Raw genomic sequence first — 16162 nt, forward strand, 5'->3', positions numbered from 1 at the left:
ATCCACACCCAACCCCAAATCCTAGCCGCCAGAACCCTCGCCGGAGAAGACGATCCAGCCACCAGAGGAACCGGCCGCCGCCGCCCGCCGCCGCACCACATGATTTTTCGGCAGCCAAATGATGTAAAATTTCTCCTTTTGGCTCGTTTTCCGATGTTGAACCTCTATGTGGCCAAATCGAAGCCAAACCACCAGCCAATTGGCCGAAAAACACCGCCAAAGTTCAGCGGCGCTGCCGCGGGTTTTCTTAGTTTTTGCCTCTGATGAGGCCCTTTCCGGTTCCCATTTGATATAATTTTTATACCACTGTGACCACCGTCCTTTTCTCTACAGGTTGACCGGAGCAAAACACCAAATCGCGACTCGCACCGGAGAAGCCGCCGCACCCGAGAGCTCCGCCGCCAGTAAGTCTCGATTTTCTGTAATTTTTTGGGCCACCGAGGGCCCTAGGGGTGTTTTATCACAGGAACCAATGCAAGTTTGGCCGAATCCGGCCGGAAACAGCCAACCCGAGGCAGATCGACGCCGTGCCGGAATTCTGAAATTTGCTGAAAAAGCCCTGGGTCTGATTTGGGGTTTTATGGGGACATGTACAGGTACCAGAAGTGTGTTTCAATTTCCAAAAAAAATTCAGAAAATCTAGGGACTGCCCGTAGGCACAATGAGAACCCGATTTCAGACTCTGAAACAAGTAAGGATCCCTCACCCTATTTCTTATCACGGCATTAAAGCTTAATAAATGATAAAACGGTATTTTATGAATTAATAGATATTATAATTAATTAAGATTGCTAATGGAGGCCGAACCTGATGTATTTGTCGGTCTGTTCTTATTTAATTTATTTTACAGTTTTAAATGCAATATGGTATCTGATCTATTAATTTTATAGTTTTGAATGCATAAATCACGGTTTCATTTATTATAGTTTGAATTATTGTGAATCCGATGTTGTGTTGCCTTGTTTGGTGCCCATTACTGGTTTATGTGTTTATGTTTGATTGGATAATTGAGATTAAGAAAAATGAAAAAATGTATGTGAATTGATAAGTGGATAATGTCAACAGCCTAACTAGATATCCTGGGAGATGGTGAACAGACCGAGTCTATAGGAAACCCTACCGGGAACGTTGTCTCTCATATCGAACGGGGTATGGAGATTTTATGTGTTTTGGCACCCATACTGGACGGGGTATGGGGACGGCCCGTTTCACCCTCATACTGGACGAGGTATTGAGGTTAATGGTTTTAGCGCCCATACCGGACGGGGTATGGGGATGGCCTTGTAATTAAGTTATTAATGTGAATGGTTCACGTATAGCGAGGATCCCCTATGAATCCCCATGGATACTAGTAAATTGATAAAAGAGGAAATTTGTTATCTAATGATTTAAATACAAAAATATGATATGTGTTATGTTACAAAGTGTGCATGATCTTATGATGTTTATGATGTTATTGTTTCTCATAAGTTGTTTTCATGAATCTCACCGAGGTAAGTGGACCGTAAAGATTTTTATTATTGATAAATGAGTTTGTTATAAATTATGCTCCATTTGTTGTTTTTGTTTTCTACCAACCTTTACTTCTGTGACAGTGAGATAGTGTGATGTCTTTACTGGGTTAGTGTAGCTCATTCCTTACTTAACCATTTCAGATCAGAAAGATTTGGTTCCCGAGCCCGTCCCGCAGGAATACGGCGAGTAGATGTCTAAAGATTTCATAGTTTTATTTATAATATTCATCTCTAATATTTACCTTATTTAGTTTATTCTTTTATACGTTTAGTACGTTTGGATCATTGTGTAAGGGATATTAATCAAAATTTTTATTCCGCTTACGCACTTATAATTTTTCTTATATATACATTTCCATTTAAAATTTTGGGGCCGTTACAAAATACATGTATATAATATATTTAGACTTATATATTTTATTTTATATATATTTATATATAAATACATATACATAATATATTTAATTGTATATATATATATTATATATATATGTATATATTTAATATTATATATTTTTATTTTTTTTATTTTTCATTTATTACTATATACAATAAAATAATAACAAAATATAAAATTTGCTCAAATTTACAATTATATTATTTTAACAATTTAAATAAAAATAGCTGTCATTATCAGACATTAATAAATCATCATCTAAATATAATTAAATTTAAATATTAATAAATATTACACATAGTCAACTATATTTGATATTAATGAACCTTCATGGAAGTCATCCAATCATACTCTTAGAATTATAGGATTATTTTGTTTTATGAAGAAAAAATATTAATTACTCGATCTTACCTTACGTCCACAAAAATATATTAGTTATCGAGGGAACTTTCATATATAAGAAAAATAATAATCTCACTTTTCTTGACATATGTTTGTTTCTTTGTCATATCATACTATAATAACTTGATTTATATATATCTCTATCGTTGTTTATTCATCTAAATTCACGAGTAAATTTTTCTTTTTGTATAGACTTTCTCCTACTATCAGAGCTCACTTCATCGTTTTCTTCCTCTCTACGCAAACCGACCACATATTCATCATTCTTCGAGATCATCTTCTCATTCTCTTGGTTTGATCTATTACTAAAATTTTAAAACCCTTTTTATTTTTTTATTTCGATCAATCAATAAGACGAAAATGAATAAAAATTATAATTAAAAACCGACCTCGTTCTCAAAGAGATGTAGACTTGGTTAAAGGTTGAATGGATTGAAGGTGGTTAGACTATTAACCAAAAATACTTATGTTTCACTTTCGATATCTTCTTTTTATTTTAAATTTGTCATCAAACAAGTCATAAATCAAATCAAGTGTAGCTACAAATAATAATTAAGTAATTTTGTGTTAATCCCATAGAGGATAAATAAGAAAAAAAAATTAATTACTCGATCTTAACTTACGTTCAAAAAAATATAGTGGTTCTCGAGGGAACTTTTATATATAAGAAAAATAATAATCTCACTTTTCTTGACATATGTTTATTTTTTTGTCATATCATACTATAATAACTTGATTTATATATATCACTATCGTTGTTTATTCATTTAAATTCACTAGTAAATTTTTTTTTTTTATAGACTTCCTCCTACTATCAGAGCTTACTTCATCGTTTTCTTTCTCTCCACGCAAACTGACCACATATTCATCATTCTCCGATATCATATTCTCATTCTCTTAGTTTGATCTATTACTAAAATCTTAAAACCCCTTTTTAGTTTTTTATTTCGGACAATCAACAAGACGAAAATGAACAAAAGTTATGATTAAAAGCCAACTTCGTTCTCAAAGAGATGTAGACTTGGTTGAATGTTGAATGGATCGAAGGTGTGTCTCATATCTCACTAGACGCGGGAAGTTGGGGCCAGACAAATCCTATATAATTTGAATGCACACTTAGATTTTATTATGTAAAGTTTTATTTTTTATAATCCTATATAAACTTGAATTATATAGGAATTCATGTAGAGATCAGCAAAACTCCACCCAAATTCAACCCATCAACCTTTTAAACGAAAGTGACACTCTTTGGGATGACAGGATCAATCAGCTGATACCGATAAGAATGAACCGGTTGCTGACACTGACTCACCACGCCTCCTCACCAAGACATTTTTGTGCAAAACGTCCATGGATTTCAGATCTGGATGGACCAGTTTTTGCCACGTGGACCAATGATTGTCGAGTTTCAGATGGAGGGCTTTCTCCTGCCACTAAATTTCAACGTTGATTCTCAGCCACAAACTCACTCACACCAGCTGGACTTTCTCTCACTACAAAGCACAGCTTTTCTTCTCCATTTTGCACATTCAGTACTCCATAAATTTTGGGTTTTGAACATTAAATTTTTTTTTTTGAAGAAAAGTTTAAACTATCTGAACCAGCTCAAGCAATTTCCAGCCTTTTTCTTCATCTGGGTTGCTTTGTTTTTCATATTTGGATACTGGGTGTTCTTCATTTTTTGTTAATTGATTCAGTGCCAGGTACTTTTTATCTTCGTGTTCTTCTTATTTTGCTGCTTGTTTTCTTGCATATATGTGCTCTGTGTTTGGTAGATTTGATTTTTAGCAAATTTCCAACTTTGTTTAGGGAAAATATGTGAGGAATTGTTGTTGTCAACATACAACTTCTACTTTAATTATACTTTTTTTTTTGTCTTAGTATGCGTATTAGGCTAATTAAAGTGTAATTAGTTTTTCTTCGATCTAGTTAACCGGACTTGGTTTGGACTGCTCTAGTTAGAGGCTTGAAGGACGATGTTACTGAACACTCGTATTCTTGATTTATAGAATTTGGACTAAGTTCTTTCAAAGTAACGTTAACTGTTTAGTTGATTAACTGTAAGTACTTGAGTTATATTAATGAACTGATAAAAAAGAAATGATGAAAGGAAGAAGTTGTTTTAAACCAAGTCATGTTTTCCCAATATTTCTTTAGTAATATGCTAAATTTTTATCTAATGACATTCTTGTTCAGGTAACATAGATTAATGGATTGGATTATTGGGAGTTGTAATGATGATCTTATGGTTCCCATGGATGATGAATTATCGGATATGCTTATGTCGGACGAAAGTTGGTCCATGTGGGGTCCTACTGCTCCAGAAGGTTTTGAGTTACCCCAAAAATATTTCATGATGGATCAACATCCGAACTCATCACTCAATTACAGAGGCTTTTCTAATGAATTTGAGATGAAATCCATTCAAGTGCCTGGGGATGATTGTCGGAGGAGTCTCTCCGCCAGGGATTTACATGATCAACAAAACTACCAGCTTGATGGCTTTTCAAGAATCGAAGAGATGGATGAGATTTTCTTGTACAAGCTTAACTTTTGGGACTAAGATACTTGATTTAATGCCTATAGTCAATCACGTGGTTTCTTTAATGCTTTAGGTTCTCATAACAAGCATGCTCGGAACACCTCATGGACATTGAATATGCTAAATGTTTTGTGTTACTATCTGAATGAATCGTCCACAGGGAGTGGGTCCATTTCAGAACTGTGCAGCTATTAGTATAGTTGCTTATGGTAAATCGAACTACATACCTTTGTAAATGATCTTAAGGAGTCAGCTGTAACAAGAGAGAAAAACAGTGTCCTTGTTAAAGCTGATTCTTTTTTTTTTTTTTAGATCTTAAAAAAAAAAAAGAATCAGCTGTAACAATTGCACTATTTTTCTCTCGTGTTGCTGTGTTGTACCTGTGTTTTCTTTAACAAAAGGAATCAATTTTTAGCCTTAGTAACAAAAAGTAATTCAATATCTTTGAGATGTCCAAATTTGCACTACGTCTTAGTTATTTGCTGTTTCACGTTAGATAATCTAACTGAGTGTCTTGTGTCTAGACTTCACTTCTTTTTTCTTTTCCTTGTTGCAGGAACTCATTGCTAGAGGATCACCCTGGAAACGAGGATCTTCATGAACCATTTTGCTTTTCTTCTGAATCTCAAAGTGGGACGATATCAGCAGGTAAAGGCATGGTTTTTTCTTTTTACTGGAAGTACTTCAAGCGAGAATCTTAGAAAACAAAGCTCAAAACTCTTACAGCTCATGCATTTACTCCATCAGTGGGTTGGGAAAAAGATGAAGTGTCTGCTCCATTGTTCATTCCATGCAACTCAGAGCCAGAAGATCCTGTAAAGGTCAGATTTCCTGTCTTTTTGTTAATAGTTGTGGAGATGAAGGCACATTAAGAGAAACTTCTCTGTCATATGTAGTAGACCTGACTGCTGGTTTGTCCACTTCGAACATAAACTGCTTCAATTTGAAGGCACATTAAGAGAAACTTCTCTGCCATATGTAGTAGACCTGACTGCTGGTTTGTCCACTTCGAAAATAAACTGCTTCAATTTGGGTGGGGGCCTGGAACAATTATATACTTGAAAGAGATTTCTACTTGAGACATCTTTTCTAATCAGTTGAACGCCTATCATCATAAATAGCAAAAGTTCATTGTGTGGAGACAGGCATGAATTTTTACAAAATATTATGTAAAGAGTCCACTTCCTTTTGTTTGTTTCCGAAAATGTCAAATATCAAAGAATTTCATAAGTACTATGCTTTTGCCATGGTGAAGTGGTAGGTATTACAACGTTATTCACATGTAATGAGGAGAGGCATTGTCTCACTTTAGGGTGGCACCTTACTCGAGTGAAGCAATTCATTTTTCTGAGAGGAGTAAAGCAGTTTATTTTCCTTGTCATTAGAGGGTACTTATCCTTGGTGTCTTTTGCTGTTATTGTCAATGACAAACCTAACTCGTGGTTTTGTGGGGGGAACATGAGGTTGGAGACTCTCTTCCCCTGTTCTTTTTATGATTGTGTGGATGGTCTAAGTTGCAAACTGAAAGAGTCTTGGTGAAGGTTTGTGTGTTGCGGAAGAGACTGTTTGAGATTTCTCATCTACAGTTTGTGAACGACAATACTTTCTGCTCCTTTCAAATAATATCCAGGTAGTTAATAGGATGCTTGTTTTGCAAGTATTTGAGAGCATTCTGGGTTATGTATCAACTTTATCAAGAGTCGTCTGATGATAATGCCATTAGTAGGCTTGCTGAGTTGATTGGTCTGGTATGTTCTTTGGCCTCTTACCCATTTGAGCTTTCCCTTAGGAACCCCTTTTTCTCTTTAGCTTCAGACTCTCTCGTCTCTTTGGCCTCCTCTCTGAATCCTCACTTGTTTAGGGATTCTCTTCGCGTGCTTGGATTTAGCCTCTTCTTCGACGGGCCTCAACCATGCTTGTTCCAATTGACGGTGCATGTTTGTCCTCGAGTAGAATATATAGGGCCCGCGGATTCTGTACGAGTTAAAGGAACAGAGTAGCAACAGTGCTCCAATTTCTATTTGTAGAGACTGCTTCGCATGCTGAAATTTGCAACAGACCAGTGGGAACTGTTGCATCAAGAGAAGAGAAGCTGTGAATTGATTTTAGGGTTTGTTAAGTATATGTTGGTGATTGATTAGTTTCAGTGAGGATATTTTGGAAATGAGAAAGATGATATATGCTGTGAACCAGAATCAGTTCTAAGAAGCATACGTCACTAGTTTCTATGTTTATATGTATTAAAAGCTTATTTTAACTTCAGCTTTTGCTAAAAGTGCTTCTCAATATTTGTGTTAGGAAAATTTCAGTTCCTCTACAGCAGAAGCTGTAACCAAAAGTTGAAGCCAAATGACATGTGGATAGCAGAGTAGGTGCATGATTTATATCTTTTGTCTGGAAAAACCTGATTCATAGCCCTTAGACTTGGATTTAACACGTGGATATTGAAGTTAATTTGGACTAAGATCTTTGGAGAATAATTAGGGTGTTCTATTTGAGTGACCTCCTTTCTATTGGTTGTTTGACTTGAAGATAATATGGCTTTGTGTCAGAGATTGGCGTCGATTTCTTCTGACATGTGGATAGTGGAGTAAGCAGTAGGTTCTGTATGTCTGAAAATTTGGTTTGAATGTTTTAAATGCAACTTAAAATATGTTATTTTAATAACGAAAATTTTAAGAATTTGATTCTCTATGTAGTTTTTGATGACTTGAGTTCCTACATCAAATAATCCCATGTCCCTATCTGTTTAGGCACAACTAGTAGGAATAGTGATCCAAAGCTGAAAAGGCTGGTCGTTGGCATTGATAACGAGTAAGCTTGTCATTGGCATTGATAGCAGTTACTAAATGATCACTGTCTCTAAACTTGTTATGCGTAAATAATTTGCTGATAATCTTCACAGTGATATAACTGCAGAGTATCTATTATGTAATCCAGAGGTCACAGACTATAAATGGAAAAAAGGGACTTGAATAAATAATGTATTTCCTTCCGAATGCTGTCACAGCTCTGCTTAGATAAGATTTTTATTTATTGTTTCTAGGCACAAAAGATTAATTAATCGTAGTATTTTCTCAAGGCACTGTCGGTTAAAGTCTATGCTCACCATGATGAGAGCAGCTCAAATGTACATGTGGCTAAGCAAGCATCTCTTGAAGAATCAGTGATGCAGGACCTTGAAAGGGTTATGGCGCAGGTGAATACTTGAATCTTTAAAGTTGAAAATAACATTAGAATACGAAATCAAAACTTGCTGAGGAAAGTCTCTTTTTCCCAATTCACACAGTTGACTAACAAGACCAGGATTTGCTTCCGTGATTCCTTCTATCGCCTTGCTCAGAATTCAGAGCAACAATCTGTATCGCATACTCAATATGCAAGTGTTTCCACAAACACGCCCCGCTTGTGTACTAGTAAGGACGAGAAAATAAGGTATCTTTCCTGCCTCTCCATTTTGTACGAACTGTTTTATTCGGTCCTATAAATGTTAGTAAAGCTTCACTTGCTTCCGAAAAAAAAAAAAAAACTTCATTCACCGGATCCAGCAAGTCAGCCTTTGAACTGTCAAAATTGGAATCAGATAATTTCCTTCATGATGTGATATAATAAATTTCAGCGAGATTAGCTATTTTGTTCTGTATACTCCGTAAACAAGATCAACAGCTTTATTTTTTCCTGAAGAAATACTGTGATCATCAGAAGCTTTATTAGCATCATCAACCACATAATTGCATGCTCTTGAGGAGACATCTTCGCAATCACAATCAGATTAACTTGCCTGGTGTTAAATTCCAATACGGGCTTTGATCCTTGTTGCCTACGGACGTGTTTGCTTTTATACCATAAACTGTCCCCTGTCATTATTTCACAGATAATTGAGCTCTTTTAACACAAGAAATTATTGAATATTCAGGTCTGGAAGAAAGAAAGCAGTTGAATCAGAAACCAACTCCATTGACAGAGCCATTGCTAACCTCGCATTTAATAAGATGGACTCTAATGCACGAAGCTTTCAGACTACGTCAAGGAATTCCAATCAAGAGATGACGAGAGGAACAAGACTACATGACTATCACTAAATTGGCAGCAAATTCATCACCATCTCCAGTCCCATACTTCGGCAAATGATGCTGAAGTCCAATCAGTGTTCGGCGACACTCAGAGAAATAAACAAATGGCCCTAGAGATGTGTCAAGAAATGCTGGCAAAAACAACATGTAGTCTGAAAAGTTTGAGCAGAAAGCAGTTGTTTGAAGGCTAGATAGAGGTTCCCCTACATAATGGCTTGAATAATAACATCAAGACAAAGAACATGATGTAAAGACTAACTCGAGGATAAGCTAGAAAAGCCTAGGAAGAAACAGAAAAAGAAACATAGAGAAAAAGAGAAGAAAAAAATAAGTGTGGAAGGTCGGAAAAAATATTTGTGTTCTCAGTTTCGGTGAATATGTATTGTGTTTGTAACGACACTTATAACAAGCATGTATACTTGTTCGTGAGGTGAATTCGTTCTGTTGTTGATTGAGTATATATCATTTCTAATCTATTTCTACGTTCTTTTAATTCGATATATTTTTCGTTGTTTCTTCTCCTAAACTCAATATATTTTCTCGAAAAGTTATTTTATTTTGTTATAAAAATTTCTTGATGGATAATTACTTTCCTCTCCAATTTGTTGGAGGATTACTTGTTCGAGCATTATGATCAACGAGTTGAATAATATGTTAAGCCGTTACTTTATTTAGTTATTCTAACACGAGAAGTCGTTATATTAATCATTTTTTTATAATTTAGAATTCTAAATAATTTTTTTTTTTTATAAAATTTTAAAAATATTTTCAAACAAATGTTATTTTACTTATACTAAAATACAGTAAAAAAGTGTTTGTCACGCGAGCATCAAGCTAATGAGATTATAACATTCGTTGATAACGAGGGGTAGTGCGGATAAATTTTAAAAATAGAAAGTTTATTCCAATTGATATGAAGTATAAAGACTTATTTGGATATTTTTGAATAGTTCATATGCTTTTTGGGTGTATATCTACTTTATGTTGTAACTTGATTGGTTTATTGAATGGCTAGGATTTGCTAAATAGATCAGACGGTTGAGATCCTTGAACGTATAATGGCTCAGATGCATCGTAGCATTACCCCTTCCCAAAGCTTTCCTTTTTGTTGCCCCTCCCGTGCGTAGGGTTTTAGGAGGGTTTTACCTTTTTTTTTTTTTGTGGTTGATTAGCAAAATGAACGAGCAAAGCCTTTCAGTCATGGCTGAAAGAAAATTTTCTGATGAAGAAGCGAAGAGATTAGAAGAAGAAGAAGAAGAAAAAGAAGAGGCAGAAGACGAAAGCGAAGGTTGGGACGACTGGTGGGAAGAAGACGATGAAGAAGACACTTCGATATCTGATTTCCTCTGCTTGTTCTGTGATACAAAGTACGATTCCTGCATTTCGCTTTTCGAGCATTGTCGTTCGAGCCACCACTTCGATTTCCATGGCATTAGGAGCGCGTTGGGTTTGGATTTCTACGGTTCGTTTAAGCTCATTAACTATGTTCGATCACAGGTTAATATCTTTCCTTTTAAAAGTTCTTTTATTGTCTGGTTTCGTCTTCCATGTTCCTTGGTTGCTTAGAGAGGAAAGTTGCTTAGGAAGTTTTGGAGGAAAAGAAGCAAAAAGAAAAAAGAAAATATTTTGGTATGAACAGAGTTGCAAAATTTAAACGCCTGTTGTATCAACTTTTATCTTGTATTTCAATTTATGCCTGGTTATTGCAACAGTAAATAGCATATCTCTGCCAAAATATGTACTTGAAGAATGCAAGTGCCATAGCAGCTTCATTTTCGATTTTCTTAATGAATTATCTGGAGACTTTTTTACTATCTTCACTTGTGCGATTATTTGAAGTGAGAATATAGGTGATATGCACATGAATCCTTGTACTGGCTTTTAATTTTGAAGTAAAATAATTTGCATTTGTAAGCGCTTACAAGAGCTCAAGTAAACTATTTTTGGTTTTCTATATCTCCTTTTTACCATTTCTTAGTTGAGGGTTCGGATGGCTTGCGATTTCTCTTCTGGGGGGATCTTGGTTTGAAAATGCCTCTCTTGCTTCTTGCTTCCTCAGATTTTTTAGGCCATCCAGAGATCATTTCTATCCCATTTCCGCTGCTTTGGTTTGTGATAATGGTTCTATCTCTTCGAACTTTTTTTTTTCTTTCAGAAATTTAATTGAGCAAGACGTCGTTGATATGATCTATATTACTCATAATTTAGATGTTATGGTGCTTTCTAATCATCCTGGCTATAGGAGTCCTCGGACATTTATTCCTGTAAATTGTATATGAATTTCCTGATTTCTAATCCTGCTAAGCAGAATGCTCTTTACATAACTTGATGATAAATACGTGGGTGTTCCAGGGGAAGCCTTGTATTTTGAAATCAGTTCATCTCATCAAGTTGATAATAAAATACATGCGTGTTTCAGTGGTCATTATGCACTTGTTACACAATAAGCCCTTAGAGGCAGGTCCAAGCAGGGGGCGAGAAGGTAGGAGAAGTGAAGATTTGGACTCTAGAGGGTTTTGGTGTTGCTCATATTTTACAGAGATGCTTAACTATAGATGAGATCATATCAGAGCACATCAAGAAGTACTTGGTATTATGATCATTGGGGGAACAATACCTAAATTTGAGGATGCTCCAGAATCCTTTCAATTAGTCTTTCAAGAACTATTATCTTTGGCTCTGGAACTAAATCATTTCCCTGCACTTGGGAAGTACTTCCAGATTGACAAATATAAAGATGAGATAGGATATATATAAGTAAGAAAATATATTTTCTTTTGAATCCATAAAAAAAGTGAGAAAATATAGCGCAAGCCGTCAAGAACCTTTTGAATCAAGTAGCATAATGATTCAAATGGTTCTCAGAACACCAAACATGTCTAGTTTACAATTCAATTTCCTTTTCTATTCATGAAAAGAAAACTATCTGCAAAATAGTTAGATAAAATAGCTCCAATGAATCTTTTCCATTTCAGAAAACAAGTTTGTTATAACTGCGAAATTTGTGCCTGAGGTCATGTTGTTGAATTTTTTCTTAAATAAAGGTCTTGTTGTTGATAATTGTCGCTATAATGAAAAAAAATGAAAAATCAGAGCATGTCCTTGTTGAAATTGCATAACTCTTATTCAAAATTGTACTCCTATGCATTGACTTCAAGTTAAAGGGAAATTTCTATGCCATATTAAAGGACTGCTTTAGATTTTGTTTAATTTCTGTTTCCGTTCTTTACCAGGTGGCAGTAAACAAATGTTGGAGCTGCAAGCTTATCTGTCAGTCCAAGGAAGAGTTGCAGAATCATCTGCATGAAACTGTCAATTTTGAAGACATTAAGCTTCTTTTGGATGATGATAGATACTTAAAACCTTTCATGCAAGAGGATTCACTTTTATATAGTTTTAGTGGGGATGAAGATGGTGAAGATGTTTCCACATCATTTGAAAAAGAGGAACTTTTGAAGTATTTGGGAAATATAGAAGAAATATGCATCAATGATGAGGATTCTGAGGAGAATTTGGATATACATAATGATATTTCTGACAGAAAAGTAAGTAAAGATGTTTCCTTGACTTCCAATGGAGATCTAACCAAAGAAACTTCTGTGGAGAAGGGGACGGCCAACGGTATAGTTTCAGGAAGAATGGTTGGATCATACGATAAAAACATGAAGGATAAGCATTCACGAGTTTCTATTATGAACTTAGTTGCAAGGGATGCCAGAAAGGTGAATGAGAGTTATTTTGGATCTTATAGTTCATTTGGCATCCATAGGGAGATGTTAGGTGACAAGGTACTATAATTTTGTCCCAAATTTGTATAGAAATTGAATTTGAATTTTAGTGTTGTAAACTCAAGTTGTCAGACTGGTTGATTGAGCAATTCGATGCATTTGTTTATTAGCCTGAAGCTTCTTATGTTTCTCTTATGCAGGTACGAACAGATGCTTACAAGCAAGCTATTTTAGAAAATCCCTCCGTCTTTAATGGTGCTATTGTAATGGACATTGGTTGTGGGACGGGAATATTGAGGTGACATGGTTTATCTATTTGTCTTTTGATAGCTTACTGATTTGTTCTCTGTTTTGTTTTCTTCTGTTTGCAAATTTCTCATAGAATTTGAACACTTCATGATTGAATTCTTTTTTGATTGTGAAAATCATGTGAACTATCAGGACATTCTATGGAAGGATCTAAAATAGTATATGGTTGTTGTACCATCTGAAAAAATTATTTCAATATGAGATGTGAAGGTTCTACAGGAAAAAAAAAAGCATTTCATGAGGTATCAAACCCATTCTTTATTTGAGTGGAAGTTTGCTCTATACTGAACTGTAACCTAGTATAACTTTTATTTTTTCCCAATTTGTTAAAATCATTCTAGGACTTACATTATTACCTCAGGGGACTGTAATTCTTCATGCATTCTTTGGCTCCATCAACCTCTGTTATATTATATAACATCTGAATTTGAGCCAAGTTTTGCCAATTTTAGTACCCTAATTTTTAAAAATTTATGTTAAGTAAATAATAATTTATGAACAGATTAGGGATGTACTTTATCCATGAACATGCATAAGGATTAGATGTTAAATTGTCAAGTTAAATCTCTTTTATGGTAGATAGTTGGGACACAACACTAGGGTTTTAACTAGTTTGAAATGTTCATCATATGCTGCAATATTTGATTATCGTATTCTCATTATTTTATTTTACATTAGTCTTTTTGCAGCCCAAGCAGGGGCTTCAAGAGTAATTGCAGTTGAAGCCAGCGAGAAGATGGCTGCAGTGGCAACTCAGGTTAATCTTCCAAGATCTATGGATTGAAATACAAGATCTTTGTTTCCTCTTCAGTCCTAACTATGTGTTTTATGCCGTGCAGATTGCGAGAAACAATGGTCTTTTGCAGGATAAAACCCATAGTGAGTGTTCTGGGGTAATTGAGGTAGTTCAATGTATGGTTGAAGAGCTTGATAAATCTATACTCATTCAACCCCACAGTGTTGATGTGATAGTCAGTGAATGGATGGGATATTGCTTACTTTATGAGTCAATGCTTAACTCAGTTCTTTATGCACGGGATCAGTGGTTGAAACCTGGAGGTTCTCTCCTCCCTGATACAGCAACTATTGTGAGTGCTCTGTAGAAGTCAGTTCTCCAAATCATAATCTGAAGTCAGTAGTAGGACCTGATTTTGTTTGTTTTCCTGTTTCAACTTTTTTTTTAGTTTATTGCAGGATTTGGAAAAGGTGGTACCAGTCTTCCCTTTTGGGAAAATGTTTATGGCTTTGATATGACTTGTGTGGGCAAGGAACTTGTACAAGATGCTGCTCGAATTCCTATTATTGATGTTATAGATGATTGTAATTTATTGACGGGTCCTGCAGTTCTCCAGGTTAAACTTGTCTTCATCTTTTAAACATGAGATAGTACTTTTGGTTGGCATGTTAATCTCAATTGCTGTATCTTTAGTAGGCTTGTTAATCTCTGTTGATTCTTTAATTTAGTTTCTGTTGCCTTCGGATAAAAGCATGATGGGCTTTCCAATTTTCCTATCTGCTAGTTTTCTTGGTTTAGCCCATGATTGTTTGTTTTGTGTCTGAATATCGGTCTTGACCATCCTAGGGATTTACAATCTTGCTAACTGAAGTTAAGGGATCCAAAACCATTGGACTATTATTTGAAAGACACGAAGGATGAGTTGTTACTAAATTTGAAGTATACCAACTTTTGAATCACTTTTAAACCTGTAGTCATTTTGGATTAGTTATTCATTCATTCAAGGTGTTTTCAGCCCTTTCAGTGAAGTTTTCTTCTTTCATGTCTTAAGCTAACGAGTTATAGTAGCAATATTTGGTGAAAGTTACTCTGAGGGGCATGCTGGTGTTTCTACAGAATAGTGGTATTAACGCTTTGCAGATCTGATCTATTTGTCTACTTAGCTTCTTCGACACAGCTGGATTTTCTTTTATCAGTATTTTCTGGTATCTGGTATAGATTCAACATTAAGGTTTTGAACTTTAGTCGAACAAGGTGGAAAAACAGTTGTTAATAGCTACGCATTTTTTTAGTGCAGATAATTGCGGAGACTTATTACATATGCAGGTGTTATTGATATCTAGTCATTTAGTAACCAATTCTTCTGCTTCCACTTTAAATAAAACACTTTTGAGGATTTTTTATTTTTTCTGTATAATCTTTTGGATTTTGTATTCAAGTCTGAAAGCAATTTTTTTCTTGTTCTTTCCAGACTTTTGACTTGGCAACAATGAAGCATGACGACGTGGATTTCACTGCAAGTGTTGAGCTGGAACCCAAGTTAGAAAATACAGTAAATGAATCAAACAAGTCAGAATGTTTAAACTGGTGCTATGGAGTTGTGTTATGGTTTGAAACTGGCTTCACCAGCAGGTTTTGCAAAGAAACGCCCGTCGTGTTATCCACATCACCATACACTCCCAAAACCCACTGGTCACAAACTCTGTTGACTTTCCGGGAACCTATAGCAATGGTAGTGGGAAAACAGAGTACTGATAGATCAGGAGCGGTAGGGACAGATGTCTGTCGTGCTGCAAGAATTCATTTACGTATTAGTATCGCTCGTGCTTCTGAACATCGCAGCATTGACATTTCCATGGAAACTACCGGAGTCGGAGCTGATGGTCGGAAGCACAGTTGGCCAGCACAGATATTTACTCTATCTTAAAGCCTTGATGTTTCACAGGCTGTGTTGAATCCGGTATTTTTCCTTCCTGCCCCGGTAAAATTTTCTGGAAAGAAGAAACAAAAATCTATTATTTTCCTTGTGTTCTCAATTTTTACTTTTCACCACGGTGCTTGTTAACCATGTAAAATTAGTTTTTCTTACCATCCCTAGTTCATTGATCTTTTGTCTAGTCTTTTCCTTTTCCAGTGACTTGCTTGTATAAGGTTTGGCATTAGAACACAATGATATCTCTATAGCTTTTCAGAATTGGCAAGGAATGGGGTGGGGTGTTTAGTTTATTTCACAACCAAATTCACTTTATGTTAGAATTAGACCAGTAAAATTTAGGTTTAATTGTGAACTCCTAGCTTTCATGTATTTTTTAATTTCACCCTTTTATTGTTGCAGTCAGTTCTTTATTCTTTTTTACTTTTATATCAAATAAGTCATTCGATTAACTATCTATAAAAATTTAAGGTTTGAGTTAGCTTAGCAAACTTGTTCTTGTAATGTAAGTATTTACACATTGTAATA

The 16162-nt window shown here is 35.3% G+C and overlaps 2 protein-coding genes across 3 annotated transcripts; both read left to right on the top strand.

Annotated features, from left to right (window-relative positions):
* Nucleotides 1–3670: 3670 nt before the first annotated feature.
* Nucleotides 3671–9421, top strand: LOC110807524 (protein LNK3). 2 transcript variants are annotated; one of them, XM_022032666.2, is made up of 7 exons: nucleotides 3671–4016; nucleotides 4510–4851; nucleotides 5412–5503; nucleotides 5603–5676; nucleotides 7938–8054; nucleotides 8145–8290; nucleotides 8772–9421. In XM_022032666.2, the coding sequence occupies exons 2-7, from the start codon at nucleotides 4523–4525 to the stop codon at nucleotides 8935–8937; spliced, it is 924 nt and encodes a 307-aa protein (XP_021888358.1). In that variant the 5' UTR covers nucleotides 3671–4016; nucleotides 4510–4522; the 3' UTR covers nucleotides 8938–9421. The 2 variants fall into 2 exon arrangements, with proteins under 2 accessions (XP_021888358.1, XP_021888357.1); XM_022032665.2 differs by having other exon boundaries at nucleotides 3688–4016; nucleotides 5582–5676.
* Nucleotides 9422–10052: 631 nt separating this feature from the next.
* PRMT3 (protein arginine methyltransferase 3) lies at nucleotides 10053–16035 on the top strand. Its single transcript, XM_022032701.2, has 7 exons — nucleotides 10053–10425; nucleotides 12162–12716; nucleotides 12857–12954; nucleotides 13644–13722; nucleotides 13805–14053; nucleotides 14150–14317; nucleotides 15173–16035. Exons 1-7 carry the CDS (start codon nucleotides 10105–10107, stop codon nucleotides 15626–15628), a joined length of 1926 nt encoding a protein of 641 aa, XP_021888393.2. The 5' UTR covers nucleotides 10053–10104; the 3' UTR covers nucleotides 15629–16035.
* Nucleotides 16036–16162: the final 127 nt, after the last annotated feature.

The sequence above is a fragment of the Carica papaya genome, chromosome 8 (genome assembly GCF_054855325.1).
Source record: "Carica papaya isolate Zhongbai chromosome 8, ASM5485532v1, whole genome shotgun sequence".
Taxonomy (NCBI): domain Eukaryota; kingdom Viridiplantae; phylum Streptophyta; class Magnoliopsida; order Brassicales; family Caricaceae; genus Carica; species Carica papaya.